This window comes from Peromyscus eremicus, chromosome X, assembly GCF_949786415.1.
Source record: "Peromyscus eremicus chromosome X, PerEre_H2_v1, whole genome shotgun sequence".
In the NCBI taxonomy this organism is placed as follows: domain Eukaryota; kingdom Metazoa; phylum Chordata; class Mammalia; order Rodentia; family Cricetidae; genus Peromyscus; species Peromyscus eremicus.
In genome coordinates, this window is record NC_081439.1 from 36,012,044 (window position 1) to 36,036,164 (window position 24,121).

General features: G+C 33.7%; 1 protein-coding gene across 1 annotated transcript in view; it reads right to left on the minus strand.

Moving 5' to 3' along the window:
• Positions 1–24,121, minus strand: part of Cfap47 (cilia and flagella associated protein 47) — a 264,376-nt gene that overhangs the window by 79,418 nt on the left and 160,837 nt on the right. The window contains exons 44-51 of the mRNA XM_059250611.1: positions 23,365–23,591; positions 20,836–21,010; positions 20,252–20,293; positions 13,385–13,581; positions 10,960–11,103; positions 10,239–10,412; positions 8,084–8,195; positions 176–304 (exon numbers count right to left, since the gene is read on the minus strand). Coding sequence (XP_059106594.1) covers positions 176–304; positions 8,084–8,195; positions 10,239–10,412; positions 10,960–11,103; positions 13,385–13,581; positions 20,252–20,293; positions 20,836–21,010; positions 23,365–23,591 — 1,200 coding nt within the window. The remainder of the gene's footprint in view (positions 1–175; positions 305–8,083; positions 8,196–10,238; positions 10,413–10,959; positions 11,104–13,384; positions 13,582–20,251; positions 20,294–20,835; positions 21,011–23,364; positions 23,592–24,121) is intronic.

Sequence of the window (24,121 nt, forward strand, 5' to 3'; positions counted from 1 at the left end):
AAATTCAGAAAATAACCTATATAAAATTAAATCTGAAATAATGCAATATTCTGATGGGCATACACAACACAAGTTGTGATATGTATGATGCACTTAAAGTGTATATTTAATTTAAAGCCAAAGGATGATAAGAATTTCCATAGTACAATAACAAAACTCACTATCATAAGTTTACCTGAGTATTCCTCAAAAATAATGGTAGATGGATCTGATGGTGTTTCCTGAGAAGAGATGTCTTTCTCCGGATCTGTGTCCTCCTGAGAATCTTCCTCATCTCTGCTCTTAACAGAAAACGTAATCGCACCTGTAACACATAGGTGGTACAGAATGTAAGTTAAACAGTAAGGAGTTTCTGAAACAGCTAGTCTCAGACATCAAAGTTACTATGAATTACATACCAAACATATATTCTAAATGATAGTATCAGAGTTAAATATGATGAAGCTATAAAACAATTTAATGGAAATCTCAAGGAAACATTATCAAACCCTTATTAGTTGTTTTTCAGCAGACTTCCTATAATAAGAAAAATTGGCCAATAATTAGTCTGCATTAGCTTTCAGTAACTTAGTGATCCTGGATGACTGTGTTTATCTATTTTGTCCTTAGACATTTATAACATTCCTACTTATTATCTCATTTACAAACTATTTTCTTTTCTATAATTGTAAATTGCATAGTATTCCAAGTTTATTATTTCCCATAAACATTTGAGACATAAAATATTTTGCAGTGTTATAAAATTCTAACTGTTGAAATTTTTGTTAAGTTGGACTCATTCAAAACTGGCAGTAATATTAAAAACCGGGGTTAATATATTTATATTTAGAATATAATTCAGAAATTGGCTGTGATCATTCAGTATCAGCTTAGGATAAACAATATTTTCATACTAACCATGTGTTCCTAATCATGCATCATAATCAAATAGTTTAGGCTAGTGCCTATAAATACTATATAAATGGATTTAATAGTATTCTACTACATATAAAGACAAGTATAACTTACATAAAACCTGAAAATTTTCTTAGGCTTTACTTAATAGTGAATTGAAGAATTATGTATTCTTGTAATGTAGTTTCCTTGGAGAAAGTTTTTAGAAAACCAATCATCTTGGAACAAAATAAAACGATATATGTACATAACAGATATTTAAAATAAAATGTACATATCAAACAATCAGTGCAGTGAAGGTACTCTAGAGACAGCATCTTTACTCATATCCTTATTATTCCTGGTTGATAGAGAGTGCCAGAAAGTATGATAACACTGTCCACATTACTCCTGGATAGGAGAAAGAAGTGACTAATATGGAAAAAATTATTTTCACTTGTTTGGGTATTGATAGCTGCTGGTAGCGAAAGTCCATGTTATATACAGCAGTGACAACTAGAGTTCAGAAGGTCAACCTATCAGAACTAAGGGTTCTGTTAGAGGAAACCATCACGTAAGGCGTTATGGAATTACTGCCTTTTGAATGAACTGGCTGTCTCTTGTAAATTTCTTGTGCAATAACAGCTATGATTCTCCCCATTTACCATGCATTTCCATGTTACGTGTACATGTAATCTCATTACTACATCTCAATCTTACGGGCACACATAATTGTGGATTATGTCCACATTTAATAGTAGAGGACATATTTAGACCATAATAGTCTAGAGGATGGTTTCTTATTTAACTGTACAATTTTTATGAATAGAAACATACTAAAATATGCTTCATACTAGATCTATTTATTGTTCCATGTGGACTGTAGACACTTAAGGTCTTGCTCTCCATCCTTAGCCACTGACAAGGTAAATATTGGCCAGATAAAGTGTCCTCATAGAGCTTTTAAAGAGCAGAATTGCAGGTGCCTGGCCTTGTTAGATCAAAACCCTTCAGAAGAACTACAGTGAACCAGAAGTGATAGTGCAGGTGTCTGGCCTTGGTATATCTTAGTCCTTCAAGAGATCAATAGCACCTATGTCACCATAAGGTTCCTCCACCAGCGCCTCCCCACTCTAATTCAAAAACAATTAACACTTTGTATTTATTTCTACACCAGTTTTTAATGCAAGATTTTAGGCTCAGCATACTAATTATATATAGGTCTTGAAATTCAGTTGATTAACAGAAAAAGGCTGTTAACTGACTAACCATGTCTGCTTATTATTTATTTATTTATTTATTTTTGAGACAGGGTTTTTCTGTGTAGCTTTGCACCCTTCCTGGAACTCACTTGGTAGCCCAGGCTGGCCTCAAACTCACAGAGATCTACCTGGCTCTGCCTCCCAAGTCCTGGGATTAAAGGTGTGTGCCACCACCACCCGGGCTCTGGTTATTATTAATCACATAAAATAGTGCATGTATTCTTTTCCTTTTCCTTAAATCTCTCATTGGTTTAATTTCTTTCCTTGTAATCCTTGTAGCTATCCCTTTAAGAGATAGCCAGAGCTTTTTACAACCTACAGCTGTTGTCAATCACCAATTAAGGTGACCAAGTCTCTGACAAGTGTGACTCTTATCAGAATACTTGTCCTTGAGGGTTTACTTGGTAGTTATTACTAAGAAGTTGTTAATGAATGGATATGTATGTGCTTGGGGGGAACAAAGGAGAGGAAGAAGATGGAAAGAACTAGATAGATATGAGAGAACAGCAGAAGGGCCTTAGAGAAGCTAAGTATGAGAACAGAAAAGAAACTGTGTAGATAGAATTGACTTAGAAGAATAAAGTAAATGGACTAAAGAACTCAGTGTGCTTAGATTCCTTGAATATCCCTCTGATTAGAATCTTCAGCTGGTTGTTAGACTCTTCCATGGACCCTGGGAGTAAAGAATATAGGCTGGACCTATTATTGTTTACGTTATTTGAGTGAGACATACAAGTGTTATGATGTTTATAGACTATGATTTTTCCTAAATAGCTGACTAATGGTCCCAAAATGTTTAACTTTAGAGTTGTGTTGAACAATATGGAAGCCATTAGTCACATGTGATAAGTAATTATGGAAGTAGTTTTGAGATGTGCTATGAATAGGTACACATACCTACATATAATGTATAGGGCTAAAAATTTTATGCTTATTACATCTTAAGGTTGTAATATTTGTTCGGAGTAAATATTTAAGAACAATAACACATGGTTTATTTTATTTCTTTTCTCCTGGACCTGGGATTGCTCAGCACATATGAGGAAAGCTCTTTAATACTGAACTACATATTCAGAACTTCCATTTACATTTTTAATTATCAGACTTTTCAAAAATACACAGTGCTGTTATCGAAAATTAGTCTCAATATTTGCATGTCAAAGCCATACATTTTATTGCCAATTTACTCATATGTAACAATCTCAATGAATACTTTACTTCTGTAAAGATATTTAAATATGTATTTCCCAGGCTGACTCAACTATAATGTTTAAACTTCGTTTTTCAACACAATACTAAGTCAGGAGATTCTTAGAACACAATGGAATATAATGGAACAATAGAAAGAGCACATAGCAAAAGCAAATATAACAACATAATAAAAAGAGCCAGGCCTAACACAACCAAAGTTTGTGCAAATAAGGTAACTTTCTACATGTGTGTACCAAATATGGAAGATCTAGCAACATGCAGCTAGGAGAATGCTGTATGGCTTTAATAAATTTAAACTTAAATGGCCATTCATGGTCAGCATCTAAAATATTGTAATGAGTCATCAAAATCTGTGAGGAAACCCTATGTAGTAAAGGGAAGAATATACTTACTAGATTTGTTTTAGTTTCATTTTTAGTGATGTACACGGTCGCATGTCTATGTTTGTGTTTACTGTACCGCAATGTTAAATTGGTAATTGTTTTTTAACTCTAAACCCTAGACCAAAATTTTTGAAATAGATTTCATTTTCTACGTTTGGCACTATATCATTAAACTACAGGAATAGTCCATGGGTTCTTCTGGTCAGAATTATTGTTTGTATGAGTTTTCACTATCTTTAACATGTAACATTTTACTATCATCAGTAGAACATGTTTTTGTTCCTACCACAGTGAAAGACACAAGATGAAAAACTGACAAGAATTGGGACATTCATAATCACAATCTTATCTCTCCTTCCACTGTTAGTTCATGCTTTAAGAAAATTTTTCCATTCATTCTACACACCAAAGACCCCCCTCTTCCCTCCTCCCGCCCCCCCCAGCCTCGCCCTCCCAACTCATCCCCTACTCCCCCCCCACAAGAAGGCAAGGCCTCCCATGGGGAGGCACACACAGTAGAGGAAAGTTCAAGCCCTTCCCCCTCCCTCACGGCTTCCTGATGTGTCTCATTATAGGTAGTGGGCTGCAAAAAATCCCACTCATGTACCAGGGATGGATTCTGATCCTACTGCCAAACCCCCTGCAAGAGATCAAGTAAACATTCTAGCACAGATTCAGAAGCTGTTCTTGAGCACTCTTCATCCCTAACTGATGAGCTCTGGACTGCTGATGGCTTCTGGGGTGAAAGGAATTAGTTCTATTGAGAAGTGTGTTTTCTGGCAGCTAAATTATGCTCTACTGTCAGAATTGATCATCGCTACCCACTTGCCTTCTAGACTCACTAGATTACTAAAGATCACTGATAATAAGAGTAAATTTTGCCGGGCGGTGGTGGTGCACGCCTTTAATCCCAGCACTTGGGAGGCAGAGCCAGGCGGATCTCTGTGAGTTCAAGACCAGCCTGGTCTCCAAAGCGAGTTCCAGGAAAGGTGCAAAGCTACACAGAGAAACCCTGTCTCGAAAAACCAAAAAAAAAAAAAAAAGAGTAAATTTTATCATACTATATCAAGCATGTGTGTGCTACAAACTAAATAGACTATTATGACAAGAAACTATTTAAAATTGGTCCTCTGAATTAGTTTTCTAATGCAATAGTTAGAGCATCTTAAGAACTACCTTAAACTAAGGTCTTCCACAACTATACTGTATCTACAGATACTGTGTCTACTTTTAGCTTGTATCGCCTGTATCTACCTGCCATTATATGTACCTGACCACTCTATCTATCCACTTTAAGTACATGGAGCATAAAATATAACTAAATCACTGTACATTATTTTAGAGACAGTTTCAGGCCACAAGGCCAAAAAGGACATAGTACAATCTTAAAGCATATTTTTGCTTGTGGTGCTATGGACATAAATGGAGGGCTTTATATATGCTACTCAGGTACTCTACCTCTTGTCTACAACCCTAGCCTGCTTGTGATTGATAATTCTTAATGCATTTAAATGAATCTCAATTCAATAAATTTTATTTGTTATAGCCCTCTGCTGAAACTTTATCTTTGGCATAATCCTAACACTTAGAGAAATATGAAGAAGCATTAGTAGACCACTTCAATAAGATATACAATATGATTATACCTAGGAAAATCTGCATATATGTCTTCTAGCTATATGTCATTCTGCATTCCATTCACATACTTATTCCATAACATTAATTTATTTTTTGATTTACATGAACTACGTTCACTGTGTTTCCACTAATGTTTCAACTGTTTGAATATCTTCCCCAATCACACTAGCTGATAGAAGTCCCAGCACATACATTAAGGTCCTGATCAAACCATTACCCTCTATTGAAGCTGATTCATATTCCCACTTCGGGAATAATGTTTCTACCCATTTTCTGCTTCCTGTGCCAATGATTAAAATTTCAGTGTATCAAATTATAGACTGATTTATAGCTATTTAGACCCACAATGAGATATAAATTCATGGAAGTCAGGAGGCACATCATATCTATCATTATATGCTGTATGTTATGGTAAAGCACAAAACAATTAACAAACCTGTATTCTAGCTCTAGCCAAAACAAAAGATAACACAGTCAATGTGCTGAGGCACTCAGGTGACTCATGAAATATGACTATCAAAACCATGTTCTGAAAATTTATAGCCTCCTTAACATCAGCAAAATGATTACATATGGGAAAGGCATACTAAATATAATTGTTTAATCCTTTTCATAGCCTGAATAATTTAAAGTCTTTGGACAAAGAACTTTTACAATGTTTACATTTCTTTATTATTATTTGAGTACAAGTGTATTGTGTGAGTACAAATATGCCACAGTGAATGTGTGAAGGGCAGAGAACAAGATTCAGTAGGTTCTCTCCTTCCATCACAGGGATCACAGGGATTAAATTGAGGTCATCAAGCTTGGAGCCAGTGTTTTCATATGCTGAGCCACCTCAATGGCTTCTTCAAATGATTTGTTTTGTTGTATGTATTAATTTACTTTTCTGTGTTTGTGGGAGAGAGTGGTGGGGGAGGGAGAGGACACAGAATGTGCGTGCATGCCTGCATGAATGTGTGTGTGTAGGTGTGTGTGTATGTGTGTGTGTGTGTGTGTGTGCGCATGCGTGCATTTCCCTTCTTTGTATTTTTTGTGAGATTATCTATTGCCTTTGTTTTCATGCGTGTAGTTTAACTTCCTTTGGTTGAAGTTTTCCTTCCAGTACCTTCTGTAGGGCTGAACTTGTGGATAGATATTGTTTTAAATTTGATTTATCATGAAATATCTTGTTTTCTCCATCTATGTCAATTGAAAGGCCTTTTTTTTTGTTAAGGAATTTATAAGCATTAAATGATATTCAAGGGTTTGTGGTTCCCTGCTGTGGGATGTTCTGTATGGCAAATGTGTTGCTGATTGGTCAATAAATAAAACACTGATTGGCCATTGGCTAGGCAGGAAGTGTATGCGGGACAAGGAGGAGAATAAAGCTGGGAAGTGGAAGGCTGAGTCAGAGAGACATTGCCAGCTGCCACGATAACAAACAGCATGTGAAGATGCCAGTAAGCCACGAGCCATGTGGCAAGGTATAGATTAATGGAAATGGATTAATTTAAGCTGTAAGAACAGTTAGTAAGAAGCCTGCCAGGGCCATACAGTTAGTAACCAATATAAGTCTCTGTGTTTACTTGGTCGGGTCTGAGGCTGTGGGACTGGCAGGTGAGAGAGATTTGTCCTGACTGTGGCCAAGCAGGAAAACTCTAGCTACAGTTCCCTTTAATAATCAACAAAACCCACAGTTTTCTATATAACAGGAAATTAAGAATTATTATATTTTATAAAAATACATATGGATTTGTATGAGTGTGTAGCTTCAAAAACACAATTTGCAAAGTGAAATGAGAAGTTTATTATGTGCAAAGAGCCTATCATTAAAAAGGGAAACAAATAAACAAATAATTTGAAACTTATGAACAATTTATTTTCTCTTATTGAAGACTAATTAAAATTGTAAATTTAAGGAAACCTACCAAGTAGTATGATTTAAAATGTGAAAAGAAAAAACACAATCAGATTGAAACTTGAAATTAAAATTTCCTATCATTTCACATTTTCTGGTTTATCTCCAACAGTAAAATAAATTACTCCATTGAGAGGCTTGTAATACAGTGACACTTTCCAATTTTATCATGTTTTAATAGGCCCTTTGCAGAGATAGTCTTTATCAAGGCAAACAGGGATAAGAAGTCAGTACTTGCAGGGAACAAATGATGATAAGCACTTAATACACTTAATAATAATAAGCTTAATACACTTCTAACATTATGTTTATTGAATATATAACAATTTTCTCAGTAGGATAATTCTGCTCACGTATCACTGGTAACTTTATATAAATGAATACTTTATTAGAGATAAAAAGTACTTCATACATACTAAACATTAACTCTATTTCTATATGTTAATTGAGTACATGTAGAAGGTTTATAATACCCATTCCTATAGTACCAAAGGCATTATTGTAGAATACCTTAGAGTTCATATTTTGGTAGTGTTATCTCAAAGTATCTCCTAAGTTTCAAATATAAACTCCATTAACTAAGTATTCAACTTCTAGAAATTTCTTCTACAGATAGTTGAACTTGCCAAGATAAAATAATACTTGCCATAAAATGCATTCCCTGAAACTCTCTTTCGATAAAGAGTGCAATGACAAATTAAACTTTCCCTCTTATCATTTACCCAAAGAACAATGTATTATTGTTGAATTTATTATTATCACATTTCCCTCCTGGCAATGTAACTAATAATAACATTTTATTAAAGATATAATACCTCTGAAATCTCCACGTTTCCAAGGGCATACATGGAGAGCGTATGGAATTGAGTTGTCAGGTTCTATGGTGATATAGGAATTTCCCCACACTATTTCTAGATCTGAAGTTACCTAGAAAAGTGGATTGGAAAATAAGAATTAGGTAATGTCAATAAGAAAATATATTCTTTGTTTTATCATGTTACACTACTTTATATGAGTTAATGTCATAAGCTACTGCATAAAAATGTATTCTAATTTAATTACTTCCATCAAACATTGATTTTCATTGAAATGGAAGTCAGAAAATTGCTTTATTCAAGAAAAGAAAAAAACTGAGAAGAGGCTTATGGAAAATCAGAACAAGGGAAATAATTTTTGCAGAAGTGAAATGTTATTTTCTGTTGCTACTTAATTATTGATGATCAGAAAATATCAGTATCTTTTATAGATGGCAGGAAATTTTTAGTGGAATTTGATGTACAAGAAATAGAACTATTTTGGTGAATTTGCATTTCAGTAATAACACAGTATGTGAAGAATATTTAAGCAGAATTTTGGCACAACCTTGATTAAAGTTTCAGTTAATTGTGTCTCTATATGTTTGTCTATTATGATGAATTCATAATAATTAAATCTAACACTTTAAAACATTTTAGAGACTTACATTTTCATTTGATTTATGTGTATGTATGTGTGTCTATGTGTGTATCTACTCCACAGCTATTGATCTAAATTTCATGAGTTCCCACTAGTTTGGTTTGGTTGTCTCTGTAGGTTTTCCCATCATGATCTTGATGCCCTTCCTTATAGAATCCCTCTTCTCTCTCTTTGACTAGACTCCTGGAGCTTGGTTACAAAATGATTTAAATAGAAGATAAAACACTTGAATATAAATGGAATTGTCTTTGATTGTGAAAAGAACTTTTTTTTTGGTTTTTCAAGACAGGGTTACCCTGTGCAGATTTGGAATCTGTCCTGAAACTCACTTTGTAGACCAGACTTTCCTTGAACTCACCCTTTATGTTTTCATTTGTTTCTAAAACAAAAAAATTTAAGCACTATTATCTTCTCAAGGCCTCGATGTTAGGCCTTATGAGTAAAAACATGGATATAAAGCATTGTCCCTGAGGTGATATGGTACATCTGCGTAACATGCACAAAGCCCTGGATGTGAGAAAGTGAGAGTTAAGGCAGATAGGAAAGAAAGGGTAGAAGGAATAGGGAGGGAAAGGCAGAGTAATGGCAAGGTAAAGGGGAGAGGGAGAGAAAAGAGGTGAGAGAGAGAAAATATGAATATATTATACTCACACTGTGAAGAACAGTTAACAGGACAATAATGTGTGATGAGGAAAAGATATATCAGGAACTACAGACTACATCCTGAAGTTAAGAGATGACACTGAAGGGTTTTAGTTAGTTGACAAGAGGAGATTTTAGCTTATAATATTTACTACAAAAAATATTCTTTGAAATCTCGTAAGAAGTAAACCAAAATATATATTTTTGAGATTTAAAAGGAGCATAGGACAAGCACAGGGAGTTTCCACACTTATGTCATCTCCTCTCAAGTTGAATGTAGGCACCTACAATTGATGGATGAGGCTTGTTTTGAGGAACACATTGGAGACATTACAATTTGTAGGTTAAAACTAAGAGTTGGATTTTGATTTTATTTTCGGTGCTGAGGATTAAATTCAGAGTCTTCTGCAGATTGAGCACAGATTATCCCCAATGACCTATGCCTTTCCCACCAACACAGTGGCATATGCTTGCAATTCCTGCATTTAGAAGATTAAGATGGGAGGATCTTGAGTTTGAGGTTAGCATGGACTACAAAGAGATACCCTATTTTAAAATATTAAAAAAAATAATTTTGCTTCTACATTTTCTTGAAACTATCTTGAAACTTGTCCTATCAAAAAAGGACTAAAAAATAGAAAACAAAGTAAAAACAACAACAACAGACTTGTTTGATGCTAACCCCATTTAATAATTAAAATTAAATTTATTAGCTGTTGGAATAACAAAAAAGGAGAACTATAACCATCTCCCTATGTGCCACTGCTTTACATCATTAGGTAAAATTGTTTTAAAATTTTCACATGATTAACATATTTCATATAACTTCAAGTGTATTCAAAAGGAAGTATTTTCTTACTAAAAATGTCTTACCTTAAATGTCAGGAGACTTTTAGTATAATTAGGCACTATTATGGACTTATCTGTCACATTTCCCACTATGCAGTTTATAACAACATGATCCAAGGCCAGGGGTTTTGTCCCAATCCCATCTATTTCAACGATGTGTGCCATACCATCTACTTCATTTTGTAAAGTAAGTTTACCCTATGATAAACAAGACAATTTTCAACTCTCTAATAGCAGTCATAATTCAATACCAAACAATCTCTCATCCTATTCATCTTGAGTCTCAGCACCAAAACGTGGTTGTAAGAAACTGTTAGTCACTCATTTCCAGTTCACATAAAATTATTTTATTAAACAACGAATGCACTAATGAAATGCTATTAATTTTTATCTTTCTGGACACTATTCATTATATATAAGCATTCTCACACATTGCAATAATTTACCACCTTGTCAAAGAAATATTGCTAAGGGACAATTTTCAGATGTAGCAACTGACTTAATGAATAGGAACAATGATTGTATATCATGGAGCACACTTTCTGAAAATAACATAGATATAAATATTCATAGACAACAGCACTCGGACATGATAAATATTGGCCTTTAAAACATTTTAAGTAAAACTGTCACATTTATAGAATATACAAATTGTTAGTCAATGTTTATAGAATTACATTAACTGCATCTATACATTTGTTCATTTAAATATTAATAATGTAAGGAAGAATCCATGGTTTCATACCATAATTTCACATTCCAAAATGGGTTTGAATGTCAAAGGATAGTGGATAGTTTCACCAGGACCAACATGTAAAATTGGAGGTCCATAAAACCACTCTCCTTCTATTTTAACTAGAAATTTCCAAGGTTTCTTTGTTTCATTTTTCTAAAATATGGAAACAGACATATGTTAGAACAATGATGTTAGCAAAATTGAATTACATACTAAGTCTTATTTCTTAAGTCATGAAAAATACAATTAAGTTGGGCATGGTTATGCAAGTACTCTAGTATAAGCATGTGTATCCTGGAGTTTCATAGCAGCCTGGGATATATTGCTAATTTTAAGGCCAGCCTAACCCACATAATTAGACCCAGATGCAAAAAGTCAAGGGTTGGATATATGGTCAGTAGTAGAGCAGTTACCAAGCATGGACAAGAATTTTAAAAATTTCCAGCAGGGAAAGGGGGAATTGAGAGATGAGATGGGTTTGGAAGAAGTATAGAATCAACCAAATGAAAATCACAGAATGAAACACATAAGGAAAATCACACATATCTCTGCAGGGTATTTTAATTATTTTTAAATAATAATAATAATAATAATAATAATAATAATAATAATAATGCAGTTGTCAGAATTAGTATTTGATTAAAATACTTCAATTATTATTAATTATTCCATGTGTTCTAGAGTACAAATCTGGAAATGACATTAAAAAAAACAACATCTGAACAACTCTTAAAGACTACCTCTATTTTTTAAGTAATAACAGAAACATTGCCTGATAGGTCTATCCAAGCATTATTTAATATCTAGAGAAATTAATTTGTTTGGCTTACTCAAGACCAAATTATGATAATTTATAACAAATGGCCAATTTAACAATGGTGAAATGATCCTAGATGATACAATTTATTACTGATCAAGAAAAATAAAAGGTGATAAATTTTTCAGATCACAAAGGTCATATGTCTTATCAGAATAGGTATTTGTACATCAGTCTGACTGGGTCATGTCTTTAGTAATTAAAGGAGCAAAACTAATTACTCTAAATACAGAAATTCTGCTAAAATTAAAATACCTACTTCTAAGCTGTATTGCCACTTGGTCTAATAAGGGACAATGATTTTTCTTAGTACCTATGAACCCATCTCAGTTAAAGTCAACAGAATTTGGAGTAGTGATCTGAGAGTCTGTATCTTAGCATGGTGATTTCAGGAGAAAGAAATAACTTTTACTGGGTATGTGATGAGAGTTTAAGGATATCACAGACACAGTTTTAAGCAAATAGGTTCAACAGAAATGATGCTTGCTTTGTAACTGAATTTATATTCAGGAAGAAATCCTGAAATAGCGAGAAAAAACAACTTCCATCCTAAAATACAATTATAATAAACTCGTGAATCTCAAAATGAGAGGTTAGGAGGAATTTGAGACAACAAAAGTAGGTGTGGAATCCCAAAATATGGAATCTTGAAATTTATTTCTCAACTATTTAAAGATGAATATTCAGAGAAAATAGAAACAGAATTGTGTCTGAAAAGTTGACCATTTGTAAAAGAAACCAACATATTATAAGGAAGATTTGCACTAGTGAACAGTAGACACATGTAGAGGCTTTTCTATGGCTCTACCCCTTTCTGGCTTGCGAAGATTTTTTCACAGGAAGACAAGACAAGAGGGTTTGATGAATGTCCTGGTTAGGGATTACCGTAGAATGCTGCCACCTGGGAGACATTATCTACTTAGTAAGAGAAACTTTGCTTCCTCCACATAGTCTCCCCTCAACCTACCTAGACAGTCATCACCTCCCTTCTCTAGAAGCCTACAATCCAATCATTCTTTCAGCTTCTATATGAACTTAAGTATGTTGTTCCTCTTTGAGCTTGAATATGGCTTCCACATTTCTGCATGGTAATACATTTGGACGTTCTCCCTGATAATCTATTCAATACTATTTTAAAAATAGATTAAAAGCATAAATATTTAGACAAAAAAACCCCAAAAACCATAATGTGCTAAAGAAATATCCTGACCTATGTAATGGGTCCTAAAACTTTAGATATTTTTAGATTGTCTTTTTTAGTTATAGCATTCTATAGGAATCATCATACTCAGGAAAGAAACTGTTCACCCCCACAAGCTGTGGCCTATGATTCTAGGAGAAATGCTTATTCAGTCCAGCACAAGTAACAGGGGTCCACAGTTAAATGTAAAAATGCTATTTCCTGGCTATTATATCTTTTGTATGAATTTGTAATACTGCACAGACAAGGTAGAAATAGGCAAAAAAAATGTTTTTTCTCTAGTTTTACACTATATATTTAGAGAGATATGATGTAATTTCCTCTTAATATTTAGTACTTATACAGAGCCATGTATTATGGCCAGAAGCCCCAGGAAAACAAGAAAATAGCCACAAAAAAAAATAGGTTTCACTTACTATTGGGATATGTTGTGTAAGGGGTTCAAATGCTGGTGTTTTAAACAACAATTCAGCCTCTGGTTCTTCTTCATTTACTATACCTTCAATTACATACACACGCACATCGTATCTTGATAACAACAAAATTTTACAAGGGTATCGTCCAGGCCCAAGGGGAGCAAATCGTAGAGGAATTGAAACAGTTCCTTCTAAAGCTAGTAAAATAATTTAAAAAGAGTAGTCATTTTAAATATCATAAGACCCAAAATTTGGCATGCAATATTTAATATTATTCTGTGAAATTGAATCTACTTAGAATAGACTAGGTATCTCTAATGTTACATATCTGTCTAAATCCTATCACACAATGTTATATTTGAATGAGAGAAGGCATCTTGCTTACTTTTGTGGAGGAGAACCACCATTCTAAAAAGTAAATAGGGTTTCCATGTTTTGAAAAATATCACTATGCTGCTTTATTCTTACATTTTGGATGGCAAATCTGGGCAAGAGGAATGAGTATTTCAAGGGATTTTCAGTGTTCAAAATCAAATTAATTTGAAATATTTAATTGGTCAGAACCAGTCAAGTGGCTCCATTTAACTCAGTGAATAAATGAAGAGGATATATAAATGATCCAGTTTTACCTCCCATATTTTTGTGACCTTAGGGTTCTCTAATCCAAACATTTTTCGACTTCTCCATCTGATATAAATATCTCATAACTAATGATTAGCATTAAAGTGAAAGCTAAGTTCATTCTTATGTTTATATTATAATTTAAATCATTAAGTGCAAAAATAAAGGGTTAAACTCTTTCCCTCCAAATCTAAAAAAAATCATTTTGTCAGTAGAATTCATGAAAATATTGTTTTTTAAAAGATTTACTGAAAAAAAAATTCTGTTTCTTTGCCTTAAACATCCCAAGTGACTATCATGTTGTAAAAAACAGGCTGATTCTGGGATGTGTGTCTGTGTGTGTGTGTTCCCTTAGAAGTAAACCATTTCTTTCCAAAACAGAAATATATTTCCAACATTGTGCTGCTGTAGAATCTGTTCTTTTATTTTAGATAGGTCATCTAGTTCTACAATGTAATCCAAGCACTGCAAGCAATGCCCAGACTTCTCTACATTGTCTCCTACTCTCCCACATTACTTTCAGTGATTATTTCTCACACTATTTGTTTTCAAGACATAGTCTGGGTTTCCTTTCACACACACACACACACACACACACACACACACACACACACACACACACACACACATGGAATAGAGGCTAAATGATAGCCCTACATAGAGCCCAACTGCATTGATGCTCCAAGTTCTTGAGACATTATTATATCTTCATGAGACTTTTCCTTAGCTCTGTTTTCATGCTGATTGACCAAAGGATTGTAGAGTAATAATGAATGTCCACCATGAGGAAGCCAGGGAGAAAGATTAAGTGTGTTAGTTGAAATATTCACAAGCCTGAACATCAAAACCATTGCCATTTGTGTTAGGGTTGATGGAGGGAGGAAAACTGATTAGAGCCCAAATATCCTGTGCTGGTAACTCTCATACAAAACTCTGAGTCCAAAATTCTACAATTACACTTCATCTTCCAGGTGGTAAAAAGTTCTACTTGTCAACGGAGAATGGAGCAGTGTATTTTCTATAAAATGTGTTAGTTTTGTTCACAAATTTTAAATATTAGGAAAAGGCATGTGACCTTCCATTTTTACTTTTGAACTGTCCAAAAATGCAGTATGGACCAACCATGACTTAAGAGTATGAATGAATTTGGAGAATCATGTAACACACTGATTTCTTCTAGTAACCAAAGTAATATGAAAGTTAGTACTATTTTATTCAAGATAATTTGTACAATATTTAACATAAATCTCATTACAAAAATATATAAAGCTTGGGTTTGTCTACTTAAAATCTGATGCTCCTATTCACATCTATAGTCTTCCTATGGAAAAATAGAGAAAAGTTCAGGATTTCTAAAATCCCATATTCATTACAGAGTATAACTTGACAAACTAATTTACTTAATTTTCCATGATATAAAAGTGCATCAAACATGGGAGTGATCAAGTAATATATTAAGTTACTTTTACCTTCTAGCTAATTTTTAGCTATATTACTCCCAAAGAGTAAACACAAGCTCTTCATTTGAAAATGAGCTACTGAATGTGAAAAACTACACTTATATACTAATTAATACCCACGTATCTGTCAAAATATTTTTATTGAACATCAATCTATGAAAATTAAATTGACAGAGAACAGCTGATCAATTTATTATCCATACTTCCAAAAACTCATGGAAATTTCTTTACCAAAATTCCAAGTCACAAGTGCTAATTGAAATTTTGTCCTCTCCAGTTCTTTAGTTATGTTCTTATAGACAGAAGATCATCTGTCTTACAAGCACATCAGTAAATAAAGTCACAGATTCATTATTGTGTTGTAACATCTTCTCATTACTGAATTTCCTGATTTCATAAAGAATGAAAATTGACTACATATTCCATGTTAACTAATAGCTCTATTGACAGATATAGATTAATATTACTAATTCAAGGAAATTTTTTTTTTCTGAAATGACATGCTACAATGAATTTGATGATACTAAACATATAGAAATACTCGCCGGTGGCACACGCCTTTAATCCCAGCACTCGAGAGGCAGAGGCAGGCGGATCTCTGTGAGTTCGAGGACAGCCTGGGCTACAGAGTGAGTTCCAGGAAAGGCGCAAAGCTACACAGAGAAACCCTGTCTCGAAAAACCAAAAATAGTAATAATAATAATAATAATAATAATAATAATAACAATACCATTATTTTCATGAACCTCTAGCAACTCTATAGTAACTATTGAAATGTGAGCTCTCAGCTTGCTGCTTAGCCACCATGCCTACCTGCTATAAGCTATGAGTCACTAACATTATTCTATATCCAGTGTTCATGAGATTTATCCATGTTTACCAATTACTTTACCAAACACTGTACATGGATTCTAAGGTTTCTTTTTTTTAAATAAATTCAGTTTCCTTAGCCTACAATTAAATCTTTCTTTAGTTTCATTAACAATTACCTGTGTTTTAAGCTGTCTCAATTTCATTGTTAGGTTTAAATGTTTTGAATCATCCTTGAATGGTAGCTTAGTAGGACAAAATATATCTAGATTGGCTATTCACTTGCATCTTTCTATTTTTCTTATAATTCTAAAATTAAGGGAGATGTATTCTTCTTAAGTGATTATTAATAGAGGTTCTTCTATAACGCAGACTTAAATGTACAGTAAGATCAACATACAGATTTGGGGCCAACTGTCTGCATTAAACAAGTATCTACATGTTAAGTGCAGGAAGGATATTTTCTCATATGCACTGACCCACTTATAAACATCCATGGAAATTTTCCATTAGATGAATTCTATCTTCTGGTTAATTGATACATTCTAGCCCCATCAATTGCTTATACCACAACTGATGTGGATGCTTCTCATCTCTGCCACCACTCTCTCCATATAGTCCATGACCATATAGTCCCACACGATCGCATACTTCCTTGATGGGATCATTTTGGGTACGTTTTCTCCCACAGTTATAGTTATTTTAAGTCCAGATTTTTTTTTCAAGAAGAATGCAAGAGTAGTAATAAGAGATTGCCAAGCATTATACACATCCAGTCCTTGAAAAGCAATTACTATACATTCATTCAACAGAAAAATAGTTTGGGATTCCTATGATGAGTGTGAAAGTATTCAACTAGGAAGTGGCACATATTCAGCATTCTCATAGGTACACATTAAATAAGTTTCTGATTATTTCTTCTTTCCACATAAATTATGTTTTAATTGGGCTTGAGTCAACAAAGGACAAAAAACATGTTTCCAGTCTGGTCACATCGGCTGAGTAATTAGTGGGAATTCCTCACAGGACTCATACAAATGGTTTATTGTTATCTTTCCATTGTTGTTTAGTTTTAATTTTAAATGGAAAATTAAGAAAATGTCTATCAAGAAGTGGTACATTGTTACCATTTTAACTAAAGAGCTTCTTTTCATATATAATTACTTAAGAATACAAAATTTCCCAAAGAAATAGCTGAACTAAGATTTCACTTTCAAATTAAATCCTACATGGGGAAGGAAGGAAAGGAGTTACTGATAGCAAATTAACTTTATATCATTCATTTTGCTTTCTCATACCATAAAATTTGTCTCATTGTCATATATTAAAAAATCAGCTCACTGATTTTAATTACTTTAAGACTGATCTACTAAGTATACCAAATAACTTAAATGAATTGCTACCAAGATAATGAACAGCATCTTCACAAGAATTTAAAAAGATTACAATTTTTTTGTTTAAACTATTCTGTTTAAATTATTACTGAGTGCATAGCCACTGGTAAAGATAAAATAGAAAAAAAAATAATAACAAAAAATTAACGTTGTAGCTATAATCTCTTACATAATACCATAAGGGTAAAATGGAGTTACTTATCAAACTGAAAATATTTTTAAAATATGTTGCTTTTGTGGGAATTCACTATACAATTACTTGCCTCTTAAATACACATGTGCTCCATCTCAATACCTCACAAAAAAGAAACAAAAGGCAAATTACTTATGAATGTGTAAGCACACGTGTCAATCCAGGACACAGTAAGAAGTAAGATGTTGGACTCAGGCCAGCCTGACTACACAGGGAGATCCCGTCTCACAAAAAGCAGTAGAAAATAAAACTAAACAACACAGAATATGCAGCACCATATAAAGCTATATTAAATTATATGACTTTTCTCTCAGTTAACTTTGCTTGCTAGCTTAGTCTAGTAAAATTTGAGTGTGCAAAGGGAAAATTTTCTTTCTCCTGTACCCTTGTGTGACAGGAGGAATAGTCAGAAAAGGTCTATCAGTTACAACTTCTATGGTTTCCAAAGAAGGAAATGGATGCAGACAGAAAAGCAATGAAAAATAGAAATATATCAGGCTAATGTCAAAGAAGTTGGTACAACAGTTACAAAAGACCTAGAATTTCAAATTTCAGTGAACGATTTATTTGAGAGAACTGGAATACCAAAAAACAGAGATGGAGAGCATGATAAGTATACTATTATGTATGTAGAAACAGGAGAATTTTTGGCAGGAACAAGCAAGACTTTTAGACAAGAAGTAGAAATTCATTCCTGGTGCTGGGGGAAAAAAAACAATAAAAGAGAGGAAGAAGAATTCATTCTAAAGAGGGAGGGATTACAAAATATTCTTCCATGATACCGAAAGCTGCATAGGCCAGGCATATATCAGGGGTATCCCGGAATGGAGGGAGGTCTAGAAAGGCCATTGCGTGAGACATGGATTACCTTGGAGACCCCAAGATGTCAGAGTTGTGAGATACCTGCAGTGGAAAGTTGCTAACGGGGAGTGGAACCAGCCCCCCCCCAAAAAAAAATAAGTGTGGTTTTTTTCAGCTTGTGTTTTTCACAAGCTGAAAGGAATTGGAGATCTGTAGAGTATTCTGACATCAGATGGACTCTGTTTGGAGTTTCCCCAGATGGTTTTTCATCTTGCTTTGATTCAATAATTCCTCACTATGTTTTTTTTTTTAATTTTGATTTTTACAGTTGATTACAGTTAAGGGATTGAATGAATCTCAGAATAGACTTTGAACTTTGGACTTTTAAACATTGCTGAGATTGTGATAGACTATGGGGACTTTTTAAGTTGGACTAAACACATTTTGCATTATTATATTATTATTATGGGGCCAGAGAGGGGAATGTGATAGCTTAAATGTAATTGGCACCCATAAGATTATAGGGAGTGGCAGTATTAGGAGGTGTAGCTTTGTTGGAGTAGGTATGGCCTTGTTTGAGGACATGTGTCACTGTGAAGGCAGGCTTTGAGGTTTCATATATGTTTAAGCCATGCCCAGTGGCTCAGTTCACTTCCTGTTCCATATAGAATTCTCAGCTACCTGTCTAGCACCATGTCTGCCTGCATACCACCATGTCTCACCATGATGAACTATAAGCCAGCCCCAATTAAAAGTTTTCCTTTATAAGAGTTGCCATGGTCATGGTGTCTCTTCACAGCAATAGAAACCCTAACTAAGACAGTTGTCTTCACATATGACAAAGCCGGGTAGTAAGCATAAATAAAATCTCTGGAATGCAAATCAACTTAAGGTATAGGAATAAACACGTAAAAGGGGTCGACACAGGGAGGGGAAAACGATTAAGCATTTTCTTTATTCATTTCACTAACAGTGTAAAAAGTGGAGCACTACAAAACATTAATAAGGTGACATAATGATAGGATTGTGAAAAGTGGTTTTCTGAAGAAGCTGTGTCTGTAGTAGTCTGCAGGCTGCTTGACCTTGCCTAATTAGATTATCATCTTTGCTAGGTGGAATGTTAAAGTTTAAGAATAAAAATTATATTGGAAAACATTAGCAACTTTAATAGCCATTTGCTTTTAGTGTCTGTATTTGACCTAATATCCTTATGTGTATGAGATGCAATGTTACATTTAGTACATTGTACCCTACAATCTTTAAGTGAAGAATGCTATAGCATCTAGATATATAAAAAAATATTTTTCACACTTTTTGGGAGTCTGCTTGACCAAATCACCTTAGCAATATACTTCTGGAGTACATAAATTTTGGATTATATAATCCTTCTTATTGCAGAATATTCTTTCCTGGCTGTCTCAGAATTTTATTTTTTTGTTTGTTTGTTTATTTATCAATTTATTTATTCATTCATTCATTCACTCATTTTAACTGGAATGTTTGGTCAGGGTATTTTCCCTCAAGTTTTCCACATGGTGTATTATTACTCACTGCCTTAATCTAGTTTTAACTCTTAAATTCTTGTTACCTGCTTGGGTGCTCGGCAGTTGCCTCTGGGGTGGGTTGTCTCCTAGGAAGGTAAAAATGAACAGAAAATCCTTGAATTTATAATTTGTAAACACTCTTTCAGACTTAGAAATATTTTACAGTTAATAAAAAACCAGAATAGATAAACAAGCAAAACTTTACTAAAAAAACATTTACTAAAAACAAAACATATCATATGTAAAACTAAATTTATAGTACATTTGAAGATAGCACTAGTTAAGAAATTCCAATCCTAGTATTATCCAGCAAGTGGACAAGAATGAAAATAAAATTGAAAAGTAATTTCAGCAAAAAATATTTAGTCACATGTTTACTACCTGATTAATATTTGATAACACATATATACCAATGTTCATATAAATCTAATTTATACCTTCCTGACCACAATTATAGAATAGGCATGCTTCAGGAAACCAATAGCAAATACATTATATTAACAATAAAGAACATGGTTTACATCAAAGATTTATTAACCATAAATAAACACTGTTCTCTTCTAGTATGTCTTTGTCTTTAAATATCTACAATACTGCAAGATATTCTAATCAAAATCTCCTTCATTACCTGTTATAATTTGAGATTTAATTTCCAGAGCTTGAGTCTGGATAGCTGGAGGTTCTGGAATCTGAGGGATATAAATTTTCCTGGGTATATTGAAATGAGCAGGAAGGCTCAGTTCTGTTGCATATAAAATGGATTTAGGCTTCTTCAACTTCGACATATTAAACAGCAAAAGGCACTGTAAATGAACATTGAAATTTTATTGTAATTTTCTCAACTTTTACCTCCAAAATACAAGGTAGCATTATATGCTCAGATAAAACACTTGAAGGAAAAAAACACAAAAAAATGCAAATAAGCTTTTTTCTTTAGAGGTGTTATCATAAATGTGGGTAGAAGGTATCACTAGCCCATACAAGTTACCAATGGCATCATCTTTAAGAGTGACCCACGTTACCTTTTCTAATGTTTATAGTAACCAACAGTTTATCTTGCAAGGAAAATATTCCTTAATGGACAAACCTGAAAGACAGCTTTACTTCATGAGTAGAAACCTATGCTCCTTCACATCTATACATCAGACACTACCATCATTTGCAGGACATACCAAGTCAACATCTTCACTAATGACAATTTCTTTGACTACAAAAAACAACTAAGTTTCAGGTCAGGCCTCTTCAGATATCCAGATCAAATCACCTTCCTATCTAGATTTTGTATTTTTTAAATTCATATGGCTATTGTTCATAAAATGTGGGTTACAACACACTCCTATTCACATCCTCCTCTAGACAAAATACTGTCCTTATGAAAATTGGACAGTAGCCTTAACAGTGTAAGTGAGGCAGGATACAAGTGACACTATTTGCCTGAGAACAGATATCAAGACGGACAAAAAGATTAAAAAGAAACAACTTTTAGATTTCTCAGAATTTACAATTCGAAAGGAGAAATAAATAAACCAATGTCAATGTCAATCTCACATGAAACATAATTCACACCAAAAGGAAGAAAAACTGCCATAGACAAATTCTCTTAACTGTTTTTTAACAAATTATTTTGAGAAGTAGTAGTGAAAAAAAAAACAAAATTTAAAAGATAGAAAGGGAAAAGGATTTTCTTCTGATAGGCTGATAGTTCAAAATGGTCACTCATTAAAAACTTTTTGTGATAGCTGTATATATAAGGCTCAGATTTCACTATTCAGTATAACTACGAGGTTTAGTCAAAGAGAATCATCACCTTCTTGGAAGTATTTAGGGTAAGTTAAAGAAGTTGTCCAATTCTTGGTATTGATAATTTCTAGCTCATTAGAGCTTTAAAATCAAGGTCACCTTTAATATATTACTTATATCTTAGAAATTTGTAATAAGCTTTATGAATTCTAGGACCTGAACAAATAAACCATTTTAGCTAAGATATCAATTTATCTACTACATAGATAGATAGATAGATAGATAGATAGATAGATAGATAGATAGATTTATATATATATATATATATATATATATATATATATACAGATAGATTTATATATATATTTTTTTCTTTTTTTTTTTTTTTCGAGACAGGGTTTCTCCGTGTAGCTTTGCGCCTTTCCTGGAACTCACTCGGTAGCCCAGGCTGGCCTCGAACTCACAGAGATCCGCCTGGCTCTGCCTCCCGAATGCTGGGATTAAAGGCGTGCGCCACCACCGCCCGGCTCTGTCATGTATATATAAATAGATAGATGAGTATATGTGTGTATGTTTTCAACAAGGATGAAGAAAAAAACCTGATGATAATAATCATAACAGTGATCACAAGTATGCATGAACAGAACATTATTTAATGGGAATTTTACAAAGTTATCTCAATTTTCATAAATTACCATAATCATTTTACTAAAAATATAAAAAAGGCAACTTGGAGAAGATTAAGTAACCATCCTATAATCACACAGGTCGGCATGGATTGCAAGTCTATAAGTAGCTTCCTAATTTGATACCAGGCATCATCTTGGGCAACTTGCAGAAATTATTCCCACTCACACATTACCTGAGATTCAAATGTAATTGTTCTAGAGTGAGCCTGTGTGATGGAGTTACTTTAAGTTCCCCAGAACATTCTAATATTCAGTCAGAACTGACAATTATTGGGAATTCAAGACTATACTGTGATGATTAAAATTATTTCAGATGCCAATATATTTAACAAAATGAAATAAAATACCACTGAGCTCCCTCCTAGGAAAGAAAGAATATTCATCACCTTCCATGTAGAAATATTATAATTATACTATAAGAAAACAGCAAAGTTTTAAGAGTAATTAGAGTCACTGAGACAACTCACCAGGTCTAGGCACCTTCCCTCAAGACTAATGGCCCGAGTTAGATCCTTGGGATATACATGGTAAAAGGAGAACACCAATCCCTGTAAATTGTTCTCTGACTTCCATATGCCTGCCTTGGCACACGCAGACTCAAAGATGCCAAATGTGCGCACACACCCCCATACACACACACAGAATGAATGAATGAATGAATGAATGAATGAATAAGTATCCTTTTTTTTCACAATGGCAACTTAATAGCATCATTTCTCCATTCCTACCTCAATCTTAGTTAGTCCTAGGAGGGCAACGGCCACACGAATGGTACTGCTCTCCAGAGTGCCAGAGATAGCCCTTCGTTCATACTCAAGAGTTGACATCTGTTGCTGTGCTGCAAAAGCCAAAGCTTTTTCCTTGGCTTCATTAGTCAGTGGTACTTTAAGGTCTATATCAAGGATTTGATGAGGTTTGCAGTTCAAATATAGAATTGGATCTTCCTTATTATATTCTGGGGAAAGTAAAAATTTATTCCCTCATCAGTGTTATCAAGCATAGATTTGTGAGGTTAAAAACATAAAAGTGGAATTAGTTATGGTATTCATTAAAGAGAGGAAAAATAAATGGGTAGTACACTTCCATTAATTCTACATAAATGATTAAAGAATAAGACTTGAAAAATAAAAGATAATCTATGGGTATTCTCTAAGAGAAGCTTTACTTCAATAATGCTTCCTTAAAAATATCAATATGATCAAAACTTAGTAAACTGTGATCCTGATAAAGTAATAGTAGTAACCCTTATGAAGACAATATAGGGCAGACTCTCACACCCCTAATCCACTAAAGCCTATTAGCCACCAAGACCACTTTCTTCTATTGCTAATGATGAAATATGTTTGTCCCTTATCCACATTTTCTATCACATGAGAACAAAACCCACCAGTTACAGGATGTCTCCAAGGACAAATTTGATCTCAAGGTAAAAAACAAAATAATAAAAAAGTCTCTATCTTACATGGGAAAATCCTCTTGACCATG